General features: G+C 44.5%; 1 protein-coding gene across 2 annotated transcripts in view; it reads left to right on the plus strand.

The window, feature by feature from the left end:
* Positions 1 to 19595, plus strand: part of SMYD3 (SET and MYND domain containing 3) — a 684321-nt gene that overhangs the window by 576344 nt on the left and 88382 nt on the right. For both annotated transcript variants that reach the window (XM_057726238.1, XM_057726239.1), the window contains 2 exons: positions 9301 to 9388; positions 14800 to 14974. In XM_057726238.1, coding sequence (XP_057582221.1) covers positions 9301 to 9388; positions 14800 to 14974 — 263 coding nt within the window. The remainder of the gene's footprint in view (positions 1 to 9300; positions 9389 to 14799; positions 14975 to 19595) is intronic.

Raw genomic sequence — 19595 nt, forward strand, 5'->3', positions numbered from 1 at the left:
TACGTGAGAAAAATCAGCTTAAAATAGAATGAAGAAAAAAAAAATAGATTGAAGGTGTTTGCAATCTGTTGCACAACCACAAATTCCAAAGTCTTTCCCATCAGAATTTCAGGTCTTTCTTCATGCACAACAGACACCATATATACAGGTGACTAATGAAGTGGAATGATTAGTTTCCATCTCTGTGGTAACCTTAATCAGGTTCTGACCTGGGGCAGCTGAGCCAGGAGGCAGTGTTAGCCTCCAGGGCGCACAGCTGGCCAGCAGCAGAGCTGGGCTTGGGGCTCCAGCATCCTTATTTCCATTTCGTGGTGCTGCCTGTCCCACACTCCCATATGCCAGGAGCACGGATCCAGCTGTTGTTCATCCTGTTTTTATAAATGTCTCTGGAGGAGCCCCGTCTAGGTCATCCTAACTGTCGCTCTTAGAACATTGCTCCTTATACCTGACTTGAATCTTTTCTGCTGCGGCTTCAAGCATCTTCTGCTCGGTTTGCAGAGGAAAGTGAAAGCAGCTATTCCTAAAGTAGGAAAGATGAGATGGAGGTGTGGCAGACAGGAGGCAGTGAGGGCTGTGGTTTGCATCTCCATTAAAACAAAACCTGCCTTGAAATTTGGGTGTGTGCTTTACCTTAATGAGGGTTGCCATTAGAACAATGTTTCCTGTAAAACGTTTGCATTTTTCCCATCTCAAACCTCCCACCTTGAGGTGTTTGCATAACAAGATTGGCAGGACTCTGCTGGGAGTTGCGACAAATTCTGCTTAAATGTGCTTTTGCAAACAGAGTCACTAGCCTTCTGCTTCATATAACCCCATGATATATTCTCAGGAACATGTCTTTCTTGTATGGGAGGAGGGTGCTAGGAAGTATCTGCTTCTTCAGTGTCTTCATGTAATCTTTACCTGCCTTTGTATATCAGTCAGTCATGCTGGTTTTCCACACACTGTTGCATCAAAGGTAGATTCCCAGCAAGCACGACTGACACGGGTAGGCTTTCAAACGCCCCCAAGTGTGTGGATGCCAACTGTTTTTTATTTCCTCTAAGTTGACCTGATTTTATATGAGCAAATGAGAAGGAGTTTTAGTCACTGAGATGGGAATACCCGGCACAGAGGGAGGGAGGTGTTAAAGGCGTAACTGGGAAAGGCCTTTGATGGTTCTCAGTCACACTCAAGGCTTTGGTCACTTTCCTAGAAGCCCCTTCCTTCTGGCAGTTCTGTGTTCCTGGACATTTAACCTTGACCCTGCAGTTGGTTCCAGCTTATAGCCTTGTGGAAATCTGTAGTTGCAGTAGAGTCCTGAGGAATCAAGTTAAATGGGCACTGGCAGATGCTGACAGCTGCAGCGGGAACAGAAAGTTCAGTGGTGGTGAAGTGGAACAGCACTTCTGGGGGCCCAGGTGATTTCATGAGCCTTCTCCTCGGCATCAGCACTTGTTTGGACAGGGCTGAGTGCTCCTAGTTGCCCAAATGCCCCTTACCTGGATCCAAGGCAGTGACAGAATGGCTGTCTGGAGAAGGCTTGCCAACCTGAGAAGAAGACATCTAGTCTGGGGTCAGCCAGCTCGGGGGCTTCGAGGGGGCAGGAGGCTGGAGCTTCAGCCGGGCTCTTGGAGATGCAGAGTTTCAAGCCCTGCTGTAGACTATTTGTGCACGTCACTTTCAGGCACTGAGATTTCACCATTTTATGAAGTAGATGAAAGAAAGAACCTTTGCAGGGTGATTGTACTCCACTTGCATCCACATCCTCTTCATCTGCTTCAGTGTGACCCATTGCCATGGGTATCACAGAACCCAGTGGAAGATACACAACGGATTGTGCCTGTGGAGTTTGGAGGTTCTGGATGACTCAGTTGAGGAAGAGCCTTCCAGGCAGAAGGAATGAAAGATGCAGAGATGCGGGGGCATGGTAGAGTGGTTCTTGATTACATTGTAATTTGCTGTTCCTCCATTAGGATGAGACTGTTTTTCTCCCCCCGCACCAAACAAAGCAGACTGCAGTCAGACCCCTGCCCTCGAGGATGGGAGTTGAAAACTGGGGCCACTATGCCATTCATGACATCAGTGCTTGTAGAGGGTGCAAAGGCAAGGGTTCAAAGGTGCATCTATGCAGAATTATTACCACTGAAAAACTTAGCTTCAGGGAGGTTAAATATCTTGCCAAGATCACACAGCTATGGAGTAGAGATTCACTTTAGGGCTAAATCCAGTGTTCCTTTCACTAAGTTCTGATTATTGTGTACTGTTGCTTGTTAATTGCTAATTAGAACATTCTGCAAGTTGAACATGCTTCATGGAGAGAACATTCTTCTTCCCTGTCCATAATGCCCATTGACTGGTCTGTGGTTGATAGAATAGTAAATGCTCTGTTTTTAGTCACTATTTTTTCATGAAATAGTCACTTTTCCTCTCAAGTTAAATCTGAAGTGTTTTCAGTTGTTTTTTTCCAAAGGGGGTGGAAATTGGTTCCAGCAGAGATATTTCCTGTGAATCATAAAGTTTTTGAATAATGTCATGTATTAATCTATTAGTCCCAGTATATTATCCATGAACCAGAGTACCTCAGTCAAAAGCATTGCAAATTAAACTTTGTTTCCCTCAAAATTTTGAATTTCAGGACTTCCCAATCTCTCTCCTAAGTGCCGGCACTATATTTGAACCTCATTTTGCTTTAGAAACAGAACAAAACAAAACACACAAAAAAACCTTTTCTTCTTTTAAGACACTAGAATTATTGAATTACTGGAAAAGTTTATAAGTGTTCAGTAATTTTATTTCCCATCCTATACTCTTCTCTCTCCAATCCAATCTAATTAGAGTTTGCATGAGGATTGGATAACAGGAAGTACTGGAAAGCAGATTGCCTTTCTCCTTTTCCTCTTAATGTGAACCATCTGAAATTAACCCACTGCAAGAGTTTCAACATCAAATACACTTGTGAGCCAAGTGAACACATCTGTTTGAGTGTTCCAGATGCAAAGTCGATCTGGATGGCTGCATCTGATGTGTGAGCCTGATAGAGCCACTGGTCACTTTCCCAAGGATGTGCTCAATCAGTCTTGCTGGATTCCAACCTTACCCTATTGAAGAAACTCAGATTTCCAATTCTAACAATAACCACTGGCACCTGGCAGGGATGCTTCCTATCCTGAAACCTAGAGGAAGCATTTGGCCAATTGAATGTAATTGTGTGGACTGACACCTTTTGATGTACTGGATTATCTCATATCATCTGGTACCTATTTTTCACTCTTAAGGGCATAAAGTTAGGGTATTTATTTAGCAGCTATATATGGGGAAACTTAGATGGCCTCACTGATCCGTCCACAGGTAGTTGGGGGTAGGGACCTCTCTGCCACGTGAGTGGCAGGAGGCTCAGGATGATGTTGGAGGCAGAAGCCAGGGGAGTCAACCGAGCTCACTCCCAAATGGCCTTGATGCTGCTGTCCGAGAGCACAGGTCCTGAGCGAGTGTGGGATTCCTGATACTGGGGATAGAGGTCAACTTTAGATTCTAGATGAATATCTGGACATTTGGCAAATACCAACAGTTACAGTGAGAACATATCATTTTCCAACGTAATTATGATATAGTAATATTAGAAACAAGGCAAGAGAGAGGTATGGAGTGAAGAGAGCAAGCTTCTGTTTCATTGGTGGAGATTGTCCTTGTTGCAGAATTAAGGTATTTTATTCTTGTAATACTGTTACCTATGGATTGTAGAAGATCACTCTTCTCTCCACATTCATCTACTTTGTCACCAAACATTTACTGAGTAACTTACCGTGATGGCACTGGGAATAGATATGATTAGGTCATGGTCTCTCAAGGAGTTCTGAGCTGGTTGAGGAAACAGTAGGTCATTAATGACAGCTTGGTGCTAAGAGAGAGATTTGCAGAGTGGCTGTGGTGACTCAGAAGGGCTGGGCTGCCCCAGAGGGCAGATAGATAGGATTTCCTGATCGAGTAGGTTTGAGACTGTGTCCTAAAGGGACAAATGGGAAGAAAGCTGGAGAAATGAATAGAAATAGTGATCCAAGAAAAAAGCAGGAAACTGCAATCCTAGTCTTGACAGAATCCAAAGGGAAAAGATTCCACTTGGAAGAGTAGGTGTTTTGGCAGTAAGATAGAGCCAGGGGATGTGTCAAGTTTGGGGCGGGGCTGTGAGAAGAAAGAGTCGGGGTGCACGAGAAGGAATCAAGAATCAAGAGCGATGACTGGGGCTGTGCGGAGTTTGCACCTGGCCCCTGGGGCTGGGGCAGGTAGAGGAGCTTGAGCGGTGGAAGGGAGAAGGGAGACATTCAGGAGACTCATTCCTACCAAAATTCTGAGAACAGCTGGCACAGTCCTGCCTTAGGTGAACTATTTCCATGTTTTTAATGTTTAAAGTGAAGGCACACTTTTTAAGGACTTTTCTGGAGCTGTGCAAGGGAGTAGACACCAGAAGTAGAGCTGAAGTAGCTCTGCACTGCTCTGGCCTCTCGGGTGGGCAAGAGGTCATGAGACCAGTTTCTCACTTTACAAGTGAGGAAGCTGGGGGCAGACAAAGGAGGCCTTGCCAGGGACACACAGGGGTCAGGGCAGTGGTGCTGCCGGTGCTGGAACCAGCAGGTTCTCAATTCTCTTCATTGTTTCCCAGCAGAGTGAACCTTCTCAGGAATCCTGCTTATAGTCTGAACTATTTTTAGTATTTGTAGAAAACTCAACAATAGTGCATTTGATTAAAAAATACACACACACATAAAAATGTTCTCCCCCTACTGAAAACAGACTTCAGGACTCACCCATTTCAAGCCCTTTCTGACACAGTAAAGCTGAAACTCAAAATGGAATTTTTTTCCTAAATAATAGCGAACATCTTTGATACGTTTGGATAAGAAATAATGAAATAAACTTACTAATTTCATACCTCAGGGACTGTGAAAAAAGAGCACACTAATTTACTCTTATGTTTGCAAATTGAAAAAGTAGAAGATTTAAACTAAGTAGTTTCTCTATGTATCTATGATACACACACACACACACACACACACACAACCCTGCTGTGCATGGTCTCCTACCTGGTTGGTGTGGGAAGAGGGGAGACAGACCCCATTATAGGGACAGTTACAGGAGAAGTGACAGAATGGAACGGGAGGGTCAGGACATGGCAGTGAGGGGAGGTGTGCTGGGGACCTGTGAGTGGAGACTGTCACCTTGGTGGAACACTCCTGTCGTGGATGGTTAGCTGGTAATGAATGTAGCTTTGTCTAGCTCCAATATAAAGTGCTCCCAGGAGCTATTGTTTCTGAATGTTTGGAAACAGTTTCAAAGCTTGCCTGCTCTTCTGTTAAGTAAATAAAACCTTAGGCTCAACCCAAAGAACAGCTAATCAGATAATGGTGGAGATTTGGTATGAATATAATTCCTGTATGAAACTGTTCCGCCTTGGGTTGTGGTCTCACTCTGCTTGGTGGAGGAATACAGGTTCCACTGTGTGTTCCACATTGGAGGACTTTATTGCCCTTTTCCCACTGCTAAGACTAGGAAAACCATAGGAACCATGAGTTGAGTATATGTTGAACTTACTGTCTCACAGACATGAGTTTCACCCTTTAAGCAAGCTTAGGAGAAGGACAAATTCAAATTAAACACGAGGATAGTGGAAAGAGCACGGACTCCAGAGCCAGACAGATTTGGATTTGAATCTTACCACTGGCGATTTGAGGGCAGAAGGATATTCGTAGCCGTTACTTAGGCTTTAGGATTATCTTGTGCCTTATTTGTAAATTGTAGGTATTGATGCCCTGTAAGGATGTTGTGAGGAATAATTGAAATACATACAAGAGTCATCCAGGTCATTATCAAATAAATGTTAGTTTCTTCTTCCAGATCCATTCTAGAGACGCTTAACTGAGCTTTTGTTACATACATGGTTCTGTATTAGGTATTTGGGAGAGGCGGGACCAAAAAAGAATGAGACCTATATTTAGTTCTGAAACGGGGAAGATATGACATGCGTACAAATGACAGCCCGGGAACTCTGTCCACACCCGCCTCCCTGCTGCTCCTGGAACTTTCAGACCTGCCCCTGCCTCTGCACTGTGGGACTTGCTGTTCTCTCTCCCTACAGCTCCTATCTCTGCTCCTTCACCTCCTCCTTTACTCATGGGTCATCTCCTCAGCGATGCCTTCCCTGATCACCCTAAACTCCCTGAGACCAGTACTCCCCCGTTGCTCTTCCCTGTTAGTTTGTTTTTCCCTCTGACAAATATAATTGTTACGTGTGTGTGTGTTCTGTCATCCCATCCTCCTCTTCCCTCTTCAGTGTAAACACTCTGATTGTCTGATGTCTTCACTGCTCTGTCCTCAGTGCCTAAAACAATGCCCAGTAGGCACTCAGTAAATGTTAATTGAATAAATGAGTCATCAAATTAATTACCTTCAGGTACCGGGAGGGGCATGTGCCAAGTTCCAGTGGCCAGAAGAACAGAAATATGTTAGGGACTGTATTAGTTTCCTATGGCTGCTGTAATAATTATCATAAAATTAGTGACTTAACACAAACATAATATCTACAGTTCTGTAGGTCAGAAGCCTGACACAGGCCTCACTGGGCTAAAATCAAGGTCTTGGCAGGGCTGCATTCTTCTTGGAGGCTCCAGGGGAGAATCTGGTACCCCAACTTTTCCAGCTTCTGGAGGCTGCCTGTACTCCCTGGGTTGTGGGTCCCTTCCTCCGTCTTCAAGGCCAGCAAAGGCAGGTCAAGTCCTCCTCAGATCTCATTGCTCTGATCTCTTCTGCCTCCTTCCGCTTCTAAGGATCCTTGTGATTCCACTGGGCCCACCTGGGTAGCCCAGGACGCTCTCTTTGTTTTAAGGTCTGCTGACCAGCAAGCTTAATCCCACTTGCCACTTAATTCTCTTTTGCCACATAACCTAACATATTCACAGGTTCTGGGGATCAGGACCTGGACATCTTTGGGGATCCCTTTCTCTACCTATCATAGAGTCTGACAAGTGAGACATTTTGCCTAGAGCCTAAGGTTTCAACTGCCAATAGTGAAATATAAAACAGAAAAATTTAATCAAGGGTGGCCATGGTTGTCAAGATTTAATATGTGGACTTTATCTGGGAGGCATTAGGAAGTTACTAAAGGCTTTTGTGATGTGGTGGAACTGAGGCTTCAAGAGATGAAGATGGACTTAGAGCAGGTATTTGGAGGGAGATTGATGTTTACCTTTTTAAAAGCAATTGATTTTTTATTTCCCTCGTATACATACAGAAAGCTAGGTTCCTTTTTTGTTTTTAAAGATTTTTTTTTTTTTGATGTAGACTACTTTTTAAAGTCTTTATTGAATTTGTTACAATATTGCTTCTGTTTTATGTTTCGGTTTTTTGGCCGTGGGGCATGTGGGATCTTAGCTCCCTGACCAGAGATGGAATCTGCACCCCCTGCATTGGAAAGTGAAGTCTTAACCACTGGACCACCAGGGAAGTCCCAGAAAGCTAGGTTCTTCTTTAGAATTTCCTAAAAGAAGTAGGGTCCACTAATGCTATCTTTTAAAAGACCACCTTATTATATTACACATATGTACGACACATGTACATAGAGACTCATAAAGCTCTGTTACACAGACACACTCACACAGACCCACACATTTCCTCATATGCACACCCACTGCCCCATGCTGTTCTTGGGATCTCTTTTCTGTGGTTCTTGGTGGCCCTCACTTTTTTTTCTGCCCTGGCACACCTGAGTGACATGTGTCTTCCCACCAGTAACATGGGCTTACTCTGGCAGTAGTTCTCACAGAGGTCATTCTATAAACCTCCCCTCGTAGGCATGTAAGGATATCCAGGGAAATACATAGAGTTTGTAAAAGTCTTCCCTCTGTCACTTTTACCATCACCCCTCAGTAGCCATGATTTGATATATAACTTCCTAGAACAGTTCTTCTCCCTGGCATCCACTGAGAATCTAATGGATATGGAACACCTGGTTCTGAGTAGAGTCTAATGAGAATTTCTTACCCTTTGATTAGCCTCTTTAAAGCAGCACCATCCAGTAGAGCTTTCTGTGATGAAAGAACTTTTCTATATCTTTGCCACCCAATATGGTAGCCACAGCCACACGTGGCTACTGAGCTCTTGAAATGTGGACGTACAGGAAAAATAGAAGACTCAATAGGAGGACAAACAATGAATGAATGATAACTCCTACTTTCGTTTTGAATTGCCTTTTAAATTATTATTTTTTAATTTTTTTTGTGGAAGTCGAAATTGGTTCACATGGGTGTGATTGTACTCATCTTTTACCTGACCTCGTTTTGATTGATAACTTGCTGTTTGATTAGTGTTATCCATGGGTCTCTTGACAGGTGATTCTTTCTCTTGCCTCTGTTCCCCTTTCTAAGAAATACATACATACATATATGTATATATGTAAGCTTTAATGAGATATAATTCACATACGATACAACTCAATCAGTTAAAGTGTACAATTAAATAGTTTTTCATGTATTCAGAGAGTTAGGGGACCATCACCACGATTGATTTTAGGATATTTTCATCACCCCCAAAAAACTCATTAGCAGTCCCTCCCCAGTTCTCCCTACCTACCAGTCCCTGCCCTAGCCACTTACTAATCTACTTTCCTGTTTCTGTGGATTTATCTATTCTGAGCACTTCATATCGGTGGAATCATACAATACATGGTCCTTTGTTAGTGGCTTCTTTTACTTAGCATGACATTTTTTAAGGTTCATCCATGTCGTAGCATGTATTAGTATTAATTTTCTTTTTATTATCAACTAATACTCCATTGTATGGCTATACCACATTTTGTTTATCCATTAATTGGTTGATGGGCATTTGGGTTTTTTCTGCTTTATTTGCTATTATGAATAATGTTGTTATGAACACTTATACACATGTTTTTGTGTGAACATATATTATTTCTCTGGGATACATATCTGAGTGGAATTTTGTATAGTAACTGAGTGTTTAACGTTTAGAATAACTGCCAAACTGTTTTCCAAAGAGGCTGCACCATTTTACATTCCTACCAGTAATGCATGAGGGTTCCAGTTTCTCCACAACCTTACCAACTAGTATCTTTTTTATTATAACCATCCTAGTAGGTATGAAGTAATATCTCCTTGTGGTTTTGATTTGCACTTCCCCAACGGCTAATAATATTGAGCATCTTTTCATGTGTTTATTGGCCATTTGTATATCTTCTTTGGAGAAATATCTATTCAGATCCTTTGCCTATTGAGGAATTTGTCTTTCTCCGTTCTTTTAACTTGGCCTAAGCAGGATGCTGATATGCTAACTGGTGATGAACAAGTATGGAAGGAAGTTCAAGAATCCCTGAAAAAAATCGAAGAACTGAAGGCACATTGGAGTATCCTTTACCTGTGGAGTGAGTGGTTTTGCAGGATTGCTTCCTTACTGGTTGGAGCCTGGTACTAATGAATCTGTGTCCAGGGTGTGACCTCTCCATGAGCCAGTGAGCTTCATTCTGTTCCGTGGTCACAGGCTGCATTCCTGACCCCAACCATCAATTTTGGTAATGGGTAGGGAGGACGGTGGTAAGGTCAGCATGAATTCCTCGCCACCATTACATGATAATCACAATTTATAGGCAGTATTAGTAGGCCAGTAAGTAGTACTCTCTTTATGTGTACAAGGTAATGGATTTCTGGATTCCCTTCCTCCCATACCCTATATCTCTAAAAGGTATAACTTAGAGGGCTTCCCTGATAGTGCAGTGGTGAAGAATCCACCTGCCAATAGAGGGGACACGGGTTCAATCCCTGGTCTGGGAAGATCCCACATGTTGCAGAACAACTGAGCCTGTGCGCCACAACTACTGAGCCCACGTGCTGCAACTACTGAAGCCTGCGCGCCTAGAGCCTGTGCTTCACAGCAAGAGAAGCCACCGCAATGAGAAATCCATGCACTGCAACAAAGAGCAGCCCCTGCTCACCACAACTAGAGAAAGCCCATGTGTAGCAATGAAGACCCAATGTAGCCAAAAATAAATAATAAATGAATAATAATAAATCACTAAAAAAAATTAAAAGATATAACTTAGAATCCTTATAGTTTAGTGACTGTAGTCAACTATGACTGCAATGGCAGTGGGAGTTGCGCACAATACATTTTCTTGGCATAAATAGTAAGGACCATGAGTGGGTCAAATTTTAGAGTAAGGAGAGTGCACTTATGATGGAGGTCCTCTGGGAAGGCTCCACCGATGTTATATTGTGTGAAAGGTAGCCTGAATCAGGAACAGGGTTTGGATAGGCAGAAGCTCAGAGGGGGTCACTTCTGGTAGAGGAGTTAGCTTGAGCCAAAATGTGTCAAAAGGAAACCACAAGGTAAGGAGAAAGAGACCAAAGTAGATAAAAAATATTGTGAAAGGTCATCAGATGCCTTGGGTAAATTATATCCCAGGCACTAAGAAAATCTACAAGTGAGGTTTCTAATCTACAGTGTTCTTTAAAGAATTGTAAAGAACAGGAGAGGCTGTTAGACAGATGTTCCTATTTTTTTAAAGGTGAACTAAGTAATTTCTGAAATGTATAGCCCAGTGGGTTGTTTGTTGTTAGCAGTTTTGCTAAAGAATCTAGAATTGGCTGCTAAAGGAATGGAAAGGAAGCTGTGATCACCAGGATGCTGCATGGTTTCACTAAGAGCAGGTGAGTCTGCAGAGTCATGGCTTTCTTTGGTAAAGTTTGTATGTAGACTTCAGAACAAGATTTGATAAAAAAAAGTAGGCAAGAACTTTATGGTAGATGCTAGCGTGACCAGACATCTCACTGAATGGTTGAATAGCCCTACTGAGAAAATGATGCTTCGTGAATCACTGTCACTGTGGAGTGCTCTGTTCCCATCTCTGTCCTCTTCCACCTTTGATTCTGTACCTTGAATGAGGATATAAAGCACAGGTTCATTACATTCCCAAAGATGTGTGAATGGGGAGGATGGCAGAGGTGGAATGTTAGAATCAAGAGCTCAAAAGATCTTTGAAGGTTTGAATGATGCCATGATGCCTGAGATGAAGATGAAAAAGGTGAAATTCAACAAGAGTGTATATAACGTCTTCTATTTGGGCCAAAAAGTTCAAATGTATAAGTATACATAAAGCTTAGCAACAGAATTTGTGAAAGAATTTTAGGGTTTTAGTAAACAGCAAAATTAATAAAAGACTATGACATAATCTCTGCCCCCGCCCCCCCGCAAAAAACAAACAAAAAAAACTACTGTGATCTTGGGCTGCATTAACAGAACTAGAGAATAGAAAATGAGAAAGACAATAGTATTAGTCTGATCATATCTGGAATTTTCTCTTCAGTTTGGGGTAGGACATATTAAAAAGGATATAGAAAAATTAAAATGTTTTGAGTGATGGAACCAGGATCAAAATGGTATTTGAAGCCCTGTCTGTGAACAGGATGGGAGACTTTGGAAAAATAGCCAAATTTGAGAGCAAGAGGCCTGCTCTTGGGCTCAAAGAGCTGGTACACTGCAGAGAAGACTTGTCCTGTGTGGTCCCCTGCAGTGGAATTAGGGCCCAAGGATGACCAGTTGAGTCTCACAGCTTTACTGAAGATGGACCGTGTGCCAGGTGCCTTGTCAGTTATAACCCACTTATGGTCCAGGAAGGATTAAGAAGACACAACCCTGCACTCTCAGCTCTCATGCGTAGTGGAGCAGCACACACGTACATTAATATTTGAGGGGCATCAGAGGTTAAAGAAGGTCAACTTTGGGAGGTTACAGTAGGTTTCACAGAGGAGGCAACATGTCATTGGGTTGTGTCTGGGAGGGTTAGGAGGTGTTCACCAGGCCAAGGTGAAGAAGGGAAACCCCACCCCTGGCACCCAGGGAGGAGCCTGTGCACGTGTAGAATGTGCAGCCACCTGCTGCTACAGGTGCAGTTATTCAGTGTGAGAGAGGGGGACGTGGTCAGGCCTTAAATGCTGTGCATGGAGCCCAGACGTTAAAGGTGAGGGGACCGCAGGAGGGCTGTAAGCAGTGGAGGACCGTGAGTAAGAGCCCGCGGTCCGTCAGCCTTTGAGCCTCAAGGAGCTGGTTAACTCCCAAGGGGATTCACTGTGTTCCCCCTTCTCTCTCCCCCAGTCCTCTTATGGTCACAGAAGGTTTGCAGAAAGGTGTCTGTTCTGTCATCGGTAGTTTCTTCTCTTCAGGTGGGCATCTGCCCTGCTCTCCGCACTGGAACAGAGTGACTTGTGGTGAACACCCAGCAACTGCCAGGGACTAAATTTTTGAGCACATACACGTCAGCATTCGCTTGGGAGACAAGCCTCTTAGTTAAAATTATTCCATATTTTTTTTTTTGCTAACTGAGGTGTTTTACAGGAAAGGTTTGCCTTGTTTGCCAGGTGACTGTTGCCAGTGTTTTGAAGGGAAGTTATCATGTGGTCCCTCCCAGCTTGCTGGGGGATAAAGTAGATGTATTCCTATCAGTGGCTGTGTCTGGTTTTTACTTCTAAGGCTTGTCACCTGAAACCTCTTTAAAATTGGAGCATACGTAAATGAATAGGCAAATAATCATGGAGATCACACAATGTGATGTTAAAGTAGAGTCACAGTCTTGCCACAGAAATGCCTAGCCTTGTGTAAGAGACAGGCTTTCCTCCTGACAGTCCAGCAGATATCTAATCCTGGGGTGAAAGCCACAGAGCTTAGCCTGGCAGCCTGCTACCAAACCATTGCGTTGCCTAAGATACGGCCTCCCCCAGCCTCTGGGGGTTACGTGCAGCAAACTTTAAACATACACACCAGACGATTACAGCAGGAAGTCACCAAGTCACTTTTCTTCAATTAATGTACCTCTTCCAAGACCAGAGTCAACTCCTCAGACAGGATGCGTCCTAAAATTATAGTGTCATGTACAGACAGGCCCTCAGCCGTGTGTTGTGGGGCTTGAAGTTCTACCCAGGAAGTCAGGCCTGTAAGGTCACTTCTTATGCCTCCAGAGGCCCCCACTGAAAGACAAATATATTTCTTGTGAGAGTTATTAAAGATATGATCTCCCACTCACACAGGTAGCTTGACTGGTTCCTCAGAAGTGTTTGTTGGTGTGTTGGAAAGCAGCGTCCTGAAAGTCTGAATGCTGGAAGAGGTAGATTTTGCGGGAGGGAGGGGCAAAGGAGCGTGGAAGCACAGGTGGGCTCTCGGCCCAGGACGGGGGATGCTCTGTTAGGACCTGAGGAAGAAGCTTTGAGCTGGGGGCAGGACGGAGCAGAGAGCGCTGGATTGTGCGAGAGTGGAGGGCGGGGTGTGAGCGGTGCATGGAGGGGCACGGGGAGGGCGGGTGGGATCAAACTTTAGGCCGCTGAACCATGTTCCTCAGGCTGGTCACGCTCAGAGGTCACGACACAATAAAAGGAGAAGGAGCGCACTGGTATTTGTAGTGTGATTTTCGAGCATGCCCCAAAATGTCCTCTTGCCCTGTGCCACATACACAATTCTGCCTGACTTAGGAGAGAACACATGAAGCATTTTTTAAATTTTTACATACAGTATCTTATTTAATTCTGACAGCAACATGAGGCATTTTTATTTCTGGCCTACTTCAAAGCATAGGTAACTTCCTCAGAACCCCAAATCTGATAAATGACAGAACTAGCTTAGGTTTAAATCCAGCTTTTTCTGCGGGCAAACGCTTCGCCATTTCTGTAAATCTGCAGGCCTTGCGCCCTATGGAATTCCAGCCTATGGAAGCAGAGGAACTGGGAGCTACGCGGTTGAAGGTGAGGGAGGAGTGGGAGCCAGGCAGTCGCAGCCTAGGGTCCTCCTTGGCCTGGGCCTCGCCTAACACAGCAGCAAAGGGAGGAAACTGTGTGAGGTCCCTGTGTCCTGTGCTCTCTCTCACCTGCAGCTGTGCTCCTGAGGGAGTTCACCTCAGAGGACCCAAGGCAGGCTGCACATACCACACCCTCCATCCTCTAAACTGCCTCGTCAGTTTTAAAAAGTGAGGTCGAACCGAGGCTCCATGAGAGTAAGTTGTGGACTCACAGTTAATCAGAAAGTTGGTGTGGCTCCAAAGTGAATGTTGGGTCTTCTCCCCATCCTTTTTAAAGCATCCTTTCCCCCTGCCTGCAATTTATGTACATAAGCCACATGTTCTTAATGTTTATCTTTTACTTTGGGGGTTTAAAATGAGAATACTTTATTTAAAGTATAGACTTGGATCACTTTTGCTTTATAGTCAAAAAACTTAAATTTGAGATCCAGTGGAAATAGATTGTTTTCAATTGTTTCCCTTAGTGTGTGCCTGTGGGTTGTGTTTTTGGTTTCATATATGCCCAAGGTTCAAATGACATAGAAGCAAAAATGAGCTCCTTGTTTTTCAAAAGGAGTCTCTCTAAAGCTTCTGTAATTTCAGACCAGTTTTGAAACGGAAACTAACAGAGTAAATAATTTTAAACTGAACTCACTTAGTCTTTAGCTCAGTCTAATAAACAGCGGCATTCATTTCATGACTAGGTTTAGAGAATACGTGTAGGAGTAGGAAGGAAGAATGCTTCTCTGGAAATCTAATCCCCAAAGCACAGGCTTGGCTGGAAGATGGTTTGTTGATATAAACAGAATTTCCTTCTCTGAGACACCACTTACATGTTTTTGTTTCTCAAGTGTGTTTTCAGGCAGCTCATCTGTGCAAAATAATGGACGCTTCCTTCCCTCCTGTGCCTGGGAGCTCTTCAGCCTTTTAGAGAATCTCATTTTACTTTTGTTTTTTCTTGCTGAAGACAATGAGTCCTTAACTAAGGTTAATAACAGAGTGGGAACAGGTTCTGGCCATGTGCCAGACAATCCTGAGCAGCAACGCGGAGCGGCTCCCCGACATCAACATCTACCAACTGAAGGTGCTCGACTGCGCCATGGACGCCTGCATCAACCTGGGGCTGCTGGAGGAGGCGTTGTTCTACGGCATCCGGACCATGGAGCCCTACAGGTGAGTCCCCAGGAGAGGCTCACATCGGGGCTGCTGTGTCTGTCCTTGGGGCAAAGGCTCGAGAGGGTGGCATCGTCCTGATCACTGCTGCTTTACCAGAGTGTTCCATCTCCTTCTCAATCAGTGTGTAAAACCAAACCTTTGTTCCCTTATGCACTCAGGCATCATTTGTAAAGTTCCTTCCGTGTGTCAGGCACTGTGAGTGTGCAGGGACTAATGAGATGCTGTCTCCACGTGGAGCCAGTGAGTCTAATAAGGTGTGCTGCTTGCGATGGCAGAGGCAAGTGCAGAGTGCGGGGGAGCAGAGAGGAGCACGGCGCAGACATGGCCTGGGGGTGGGGCTGTGCCATCAGCCCTGCTGATCCAGGTGAGGACGATGGGGTGCGGCCCTCCGTCTGGCTGACAGCAGTGCTGATTTCTTCCGTTTCTCGGGGCGTTATGCTTCCCGCGGTGCCTTCACTCAAATCGTTTGACCTCATAACCACCTTATGACCCAAGCAAAAGAGCAGGGAGATGGCCCTGCTCAAACATGTCATTAAGTCAGAGGAAGGAACTACTGGTAATTAATTGTTTCTTGGCCAGCCTCAGCTCCTCCAGATCAGTGCGTGTTTTGCCCCTAGATGTCTGGTAACTCAGAGGAGCTTTCGGAGGAAGGGTAGAGTCTGGTGCTGAGAATTTGGTGCTGGTGGGTGTGGACCCTGGTTTGCAGTGGGCTAAGAACATAAGTTTGGAAGATGAGATAGATTAGTCCAGAAGAAAGGGCACAGAGACATACATACCATCATCTGAGATTGGAATAGCCATCTCCAGCACAGAGAACAAGGTCACTCACTGTGGGGAAGGTGCCCTGAAAGTATCTGGGACCTGAGGAAGGTGGGGGAGGTCCCTGGGGAGGAGGGGCACCATTCCGGGCAAATACTGAGTTTCCCAGCTCTGAAGACCATGCAAACATGATGTCAACCCTAAGGGTCTAGACCTATGCAACGTGGGCAGCAGGCAGGGAAGTGGTTCTCAGGGAAGGAGGGGAGGGAGGCAGAGCCCAGCGTACCACCTGTCCCCAGGTGAGGAAGAGCCTCAGAAGACAATGGAAGGGAGAAGACTGGAGGTGCCTTGAGGGCTGCGACTGTAGACTTTCCCATAAGCATGAAATTTGTGTTAGGTATGATGAATCTTGTGGGTTCTCAGAAAATATGATCAACACGATAAGAACAGAAGCAAGTCCAGGGTCTTGGATATCAGTTCAGGCAAAGAGAGGAAGCTGGAAATGAGGTATTTGGTCAGGAAGCCAGGAGCATGGTGCAGACAGAGAATAACCTAAAGGTGGCATAGACCCACCAGCCAGGTGCATGGCAAGAGCCCATAGGCCAGCCACGGCACCAGGGTGACCCTGGGGGTGTTTTCAGAACTTCTCTACATGGTTTCTTCCACTGCCTTGTGGTTGAACAGCTTTGGAATCCAGACTGTGAGTCAGTTTTAATCAAACTTATAAGAGATTGCCTTGAGGGCTGAGACTGTAGACTTTCCCAAGAGCGTGAAATGTCTGTTAGATATGATGAATCCTGTGGGTTCTCAGAAAACATGAATTGAATACAAAGAGATAAGGCTTCGTTCATTCTCTGAGCCTCGGTGTTGCAATGAGAGGCAGGTTGGGGACGGTTGGCGTTCCCTTTCTGAACTCAGGGCTGGGTCTCAGGGCGCCAAGCCACAGGCCGCTGGGTGAGTGGCTGGACGCCCGCCAGGAGACAGCGACAGAAAATCCTCCTTCCTCCAGACGCCTGCAGCAGCCGCTCGCCCCACACTGCTGCCTGGGACTGGACGTGTGCTGACCGTTCCCTCCCATCCCCCCCTTCCCTTCCACAGCGAGGCCCCCCCCCGGGCACAGGAACATACGTTGGTCCCCTGATTCCTTAAGAAGGCCGCACACCTTTGAGGGTGCTCGTTCTGCACGTACTTTTGAATCCTCTTTTCTCCATACCCACCAAGGCTTCTCTGAAGGACTTTCTTACCATCTAATTAACGGGCAGTCTCACGGACTTAAACTTGAATCAAACAAAGAGGCCTTTCTTGTAAGCGAGGCCAAGCCCACCAGAATGTACTCCGTGTTGTTTGGAATACTTCTGGTTCTGTTTCCCTGGTGTCTGGCAGGTCACGGTCTCTCTGTAAATGTACCCTCTGTTCTTACACTGGACAACACATTTCCAAACTTCCCTCCATTTCTCCTCCCTGGAGCTTATTAAGGAGTTGCTCTGCAGTGCTCTGTATTTCAAGAAATCGAATCTGCAATGATCCACTTCAAATGAGTGAGATCTGAACTGTTTGCTTTCAAGTTGTAGCAGAGGAAAGGGCTGTGTAACCCACACCATCAGAGTTAAGAGAAATGAGAGGGTGGATGCGGGCACACGTGGCCTTGTTCCCCTTTCGCTCAGGCAGAAGTGAAAATAAGGGACAAACGGGTCAGATGCCCTGAACGCCCTTTAAAAATCTTAGAGTGTGAGGCAGGAATCCCAAGGTGGGCAGTGGTTTTCGCCCCGCAGGTGTGTGCAAGGGAGCTCGAACCGTGGGCCTCAGCTGTCTGCACTGTCTTCCCGCAAATACTCCACGTGGGCTTTTTGTCCACCTGTGGCCAAGGACACGGGCGGTTGGGCATGCGTTACTGAGCAATGAGTGGATTGCCATCTGCCGTGACAGATTTACAATGTTGATATACTGTTTTCAACAACTAGATTGAGGTCAAGGCTCCAGTGATGATTTTGTCACTGCTGACCTTGGCTAAATCTTAACTGCTGACCTTAGAGGAGAAGGTGTCCCTTTTTCCATGTTTATCCAGATCACCACATTGCCCTCAGCTCCCTTCTTGCCACTCCATCATTTATTTTTACTCAATAGAAGTTCTTTTTATGATGCAACATAAATAATTTACATTTCATAAAGCAATTTAGAATTAATTCACATGTAACAGAATGTGTAATCTTTAGTATTGGCTCATGATACTCCTCCTGAGAGTATCTGTGTGTGTATCTGTGATTATACATGCAGTCATCTGTCTGCTAGCACTATAAACGTTTAAAGGTATTTCACGGATTTTACTGAAAATTTTAATTCAGTCAGATCTCAGCTATATGATGAGTTGGGTTCGAAAGTTAGTTTGCCAATTGGTAGATTAGAACTTGGAAAGCATTTTCTTATTGAAGACGGTGTTACAGGCCATGCTGAGATCCTCTGGACTAGCCCATGAAAGTCTGCTCAGCATCATCAATGTAGGCCATAAATTAAAAAAAAAAAAAAAATTAAAAGGAGAAAGAAATACAAAAACAAAATTGAACATAGTTTAAAAACTAACATTTAAATTATGTTGAATATAAATTAAACTTGATTTCTTTAGGAACCAGAAGATGATATGGAGATAACAGAGGCTTTTTAAGGCTTTGAGTAGGACTTTCAATATCTTCTCACATTCTATTAATTTTTGATATAAGAATAATATATACTCCTAGGAAAGGACATCTTCAAAACAATGGAAAGGTAAAAATCACCTTCATCTTTCACACTCCTGTTCCACTCCCTAAAGAAAGCCATGGTAAGTTTCCTTCTGAACTTTTCAATGTGTGAGGCACTCGTCTGAGTCTATTCCAAAGCCCCACTTTCCCCTCCTTTCCTCGCTCTCTGTCTCTCTTCTTTTCTTTCTTGGGGAGAGACTCGGTCTCAATCCTGATCTATTAAATATACCTAATAGTGTGGCAGGTGGGGAAGGAAAGGTGAGAAGGAGAAAAGGGATGGAGAAGCCAAGAATTCTCCTTAGTGGGAGAGAGAAGGAAAAAATAGGGTCACTCTCTGTCTCATGTTCCATAACTTCCTTTTTTTCACTTTACAACAAAGTGTGGACATCTGTGCAGATCGACTCCTGAGTGTCTACCTCATTCTTTTTAACAAATACCTAGTATATCATCTCATGACTGTGCCATAATTTGTCCATCAGTCCCTCGGGTCTCCGTGTATGTTTACCACGTCAAACAGTACTGTGATTAACAGCCACGTCCTATATCCTCGTGTTCTGATGTGGCTGAACCCATAGGGTGAGTCCACGTGATAAATTCCTGAATGCTGACTTGCTGCATCAAAGGTTATGTTCATTTTCAGTGTAGATAACAATTACCAAATTGTGCCCCTCCATCCACCAAAATGTCCCTCTTTTCTCTCAAGAGTTAAGAACAGATAGCATGATACTGATAATATCTGATTTAAATTCATTTCATAATATATACGGGCCTTTTCCTGATCAAAGTCTGTTCTTATAGAGTGAGGTTTGCTTGTATTGATTTACTTGTCCACAAATAGTGCTGGGAATGACATTTTGTAAATTACCTGGAAAGAGGCAGAAGAACAGGAGTGATGAAGGGTCTGGCACTGTGAGCAGAGAAGGAGGTGAGGGTATGAAGTCCTCCTCAAGGGGAAGAAATCACGAAAGAGTAAGATTTCATCTCAGATCGTCTTCTGTGCTTTGTTGTCAGAAAAAAAAGATGTCAGAAGAATGGAAGCAAAATGCAGCTGGTGGTTTGTGTACACGGCATAGTTACAAGTCAGTGTTTGTAACTCAGAGATTGCCGGTAATTACTTAGCAGCC

Source organism: Hippopotamus amphibius, chromosome 3, assembly GCF_030028045.1.
Source record: "Hippopotamus amphibius kiboko isolate mHipAmp2 chromosome 3, mHipAmp2.hap2, whole genome shotgun sequence".
Lineage (NCBI taxonomy): Eukaryota > Metazoa > Chordata > Mammalia > Artiodactyla > Hippopotamidae > Hippopotamus > Hippopotamus amphibius.